General features: G+C 37.4%; 1 protein-coding gene across 1 annotated transcript in view; it reads left to right on the forward strand.

Moving 5' to 3' along the window:
• Positions 1 to 752: 752 nt before the first annotated feature.
• LOC149048711 (gamma-aminobutyric acid type B receptor subunit 2-like) overlaps positions 753 to 1,841 on the forward strand; it is a 13,584-nt gene continuing 12,495 nt past the window's right edge. The window contains exons 1-2 of the mRNA XM_089199534.1: positions 753 to 779; positions 1,111 to 1,254. Of these exons, the coding sequence (XP_089055660.1) occupies positions 753 to 779; positions 1,111 to 1,254 (171 nt within the window). The remainder of the gene's footprint in view (positions 780 to 1,110; positions 1,255 to 1,841) is intronic.

Consider the following 1,841-nt stretch of genomic DNA (forward strand, 5'->3'; position numbering starts at 1 on the left):
TTTATTTTTTCAGCTTAAGAAACAAATTGTTGCGATGATAAAGAGAAAACTAAAACATTGGAAAAGACAGGAAATTCCTGCCCGAAAGCCCAAGGCATCGGCCTTTGCAAGTGCATTTTTTTTATTGTAATTACCAGATTTTATTCTGTTCCGATTCGTTTTAGGCTATGCGGGGCCTAAGGTAAGACCATACTCATTACTTTGTAAATGACAGAGGTGTCACAGCTACATAATATTTCTAACATCGTCAAATTGTTTTTACTTAGCCCTGACATGAGGAGCACAAGGGTCTTTTCCACCCTGGGTATTCTCTGTGTTGTTTTGTCACTTAAGTGTAACGCTGACAAAACAGAGCTCATAATTGGATCGCTGGAAAGAAGCAAGGGTAAAGACAGAGGGGTTCAACTTGGAATCACACACGCCTTTCATGTCGCAAAAAACTCTTCGAGCTTGAAAGATTTCCTCGAAAAGTACGAAATAAAGATCGTTCCTTATCATACCAGAGTAAGTTGTACAAATGTTCATATTCAGGAATAATTTATCATGCTGCTGCAGGAAATACACGTTGCAAACAGTTGGTTGAAAACGACGGAGGTTAACTGTCGACTACTTCTGTCAGTCCTTCACAATATAACGCGAAACATTTTTGTTGTTCAACCCTGCTCCTGTTAATATTGCCAATTAGATATAAATAAAAATAAGATAAAATTTAATTCTTTTAAAAAGTAAGGGAGGAAAATGGGTGGATAAAGATGCACAGATATAACCTAGGCAACCAAGTGAGAAGGAAAATGCTGATGAATATGATTAACAACACATCGATTTACCCTTCACTCGTCGCAATCATCTTTCTATTTACTCTCTTACCACGAAATTACGTCACCCCTGATTTAAATCTGTTGCTGATCGGGATGAGGGCCCATGAAGTCATTCAAGACGGCCGTTTCTCTTTCAAGTTGCTATATTTCTTTGTGAATAAGCAAAGTCTCACAGCATCCCTGAAAAAAAACCAGGGATAGACATAGTCTTTCGGCACTTTACACTGAAAGCGTTACACTGATTTTCTCAAAGATTTGTCAAAAATTTTGTTACTCATTTTCTTCTCAACAGGGAAATGTTATATCAAGTATTGCTTCCGCCACTCATGCCTTAAGGTACAGGAAGGGCGGATTCCCTTTGCTTCTGCTCGGACCTCAAACTTCTTCTGAGGCCTCCTGGGTTCTTATGATCGTAAGATATTACCGAAAGTTAATGGTGAGGGGAGATAATGAACGGTCGCTATATATATCTCAAACAGATGTATTCCATTGAGTTTGATTGCTTACCCGATGCAATGGTGATAAACAGATCATTTCAGAAATCTGTTTTATGAACTAGTCAGTTGTTTGATAAATATTTGAATGGCTTTTTACCTCATTGATGACATCTTCTAAATGAGCTTAATTGAAGGTTCTTGATCTGCAAATATGCTATTTACTCCACCGTTAACAAGAATCTCAATTAAACTCGGGATAAATAAAACATTTTAGGGCTCCAGGAAAGGAAATAAAATGAAAAGCATAAAAAGGTCAAATGCTTGAGCCCCGAAAAATTCTTAAAAGCGACGATCATGAGCTGTTCTTCCCAGAAAAATAGCGACGAAGCAAGATAAATTAATTGCATACAAAATTAACAACGATTTATATATGTGTGCGTGTGTGTGCGTGCGTGCGTGCGTGTGTGTGCGTGTGTAAATATATGTGTGAGTATGTATATGTATGTGTGTGTGTATATATGTTTGCAATGATCATGACCTTTTCTTCTCAGAAAAAAGACGACGAAGCAAGATAAATTAATTGCAT

Source organism: Pocillopora damicornis, chromosome 3, assembly GCF_964200805.1.
Source record: "Pocillopora damicornis chromosome 3, jaPocDami1.2, whole genome shotgun sequence".
Classification (NCBI taxonomy): Eukaryota; Metazoa; Cnidaria; class Anthozoa; order Scleractinia; family Pocilloporidae; genus Pocillopora; species Pocillopora damicornis.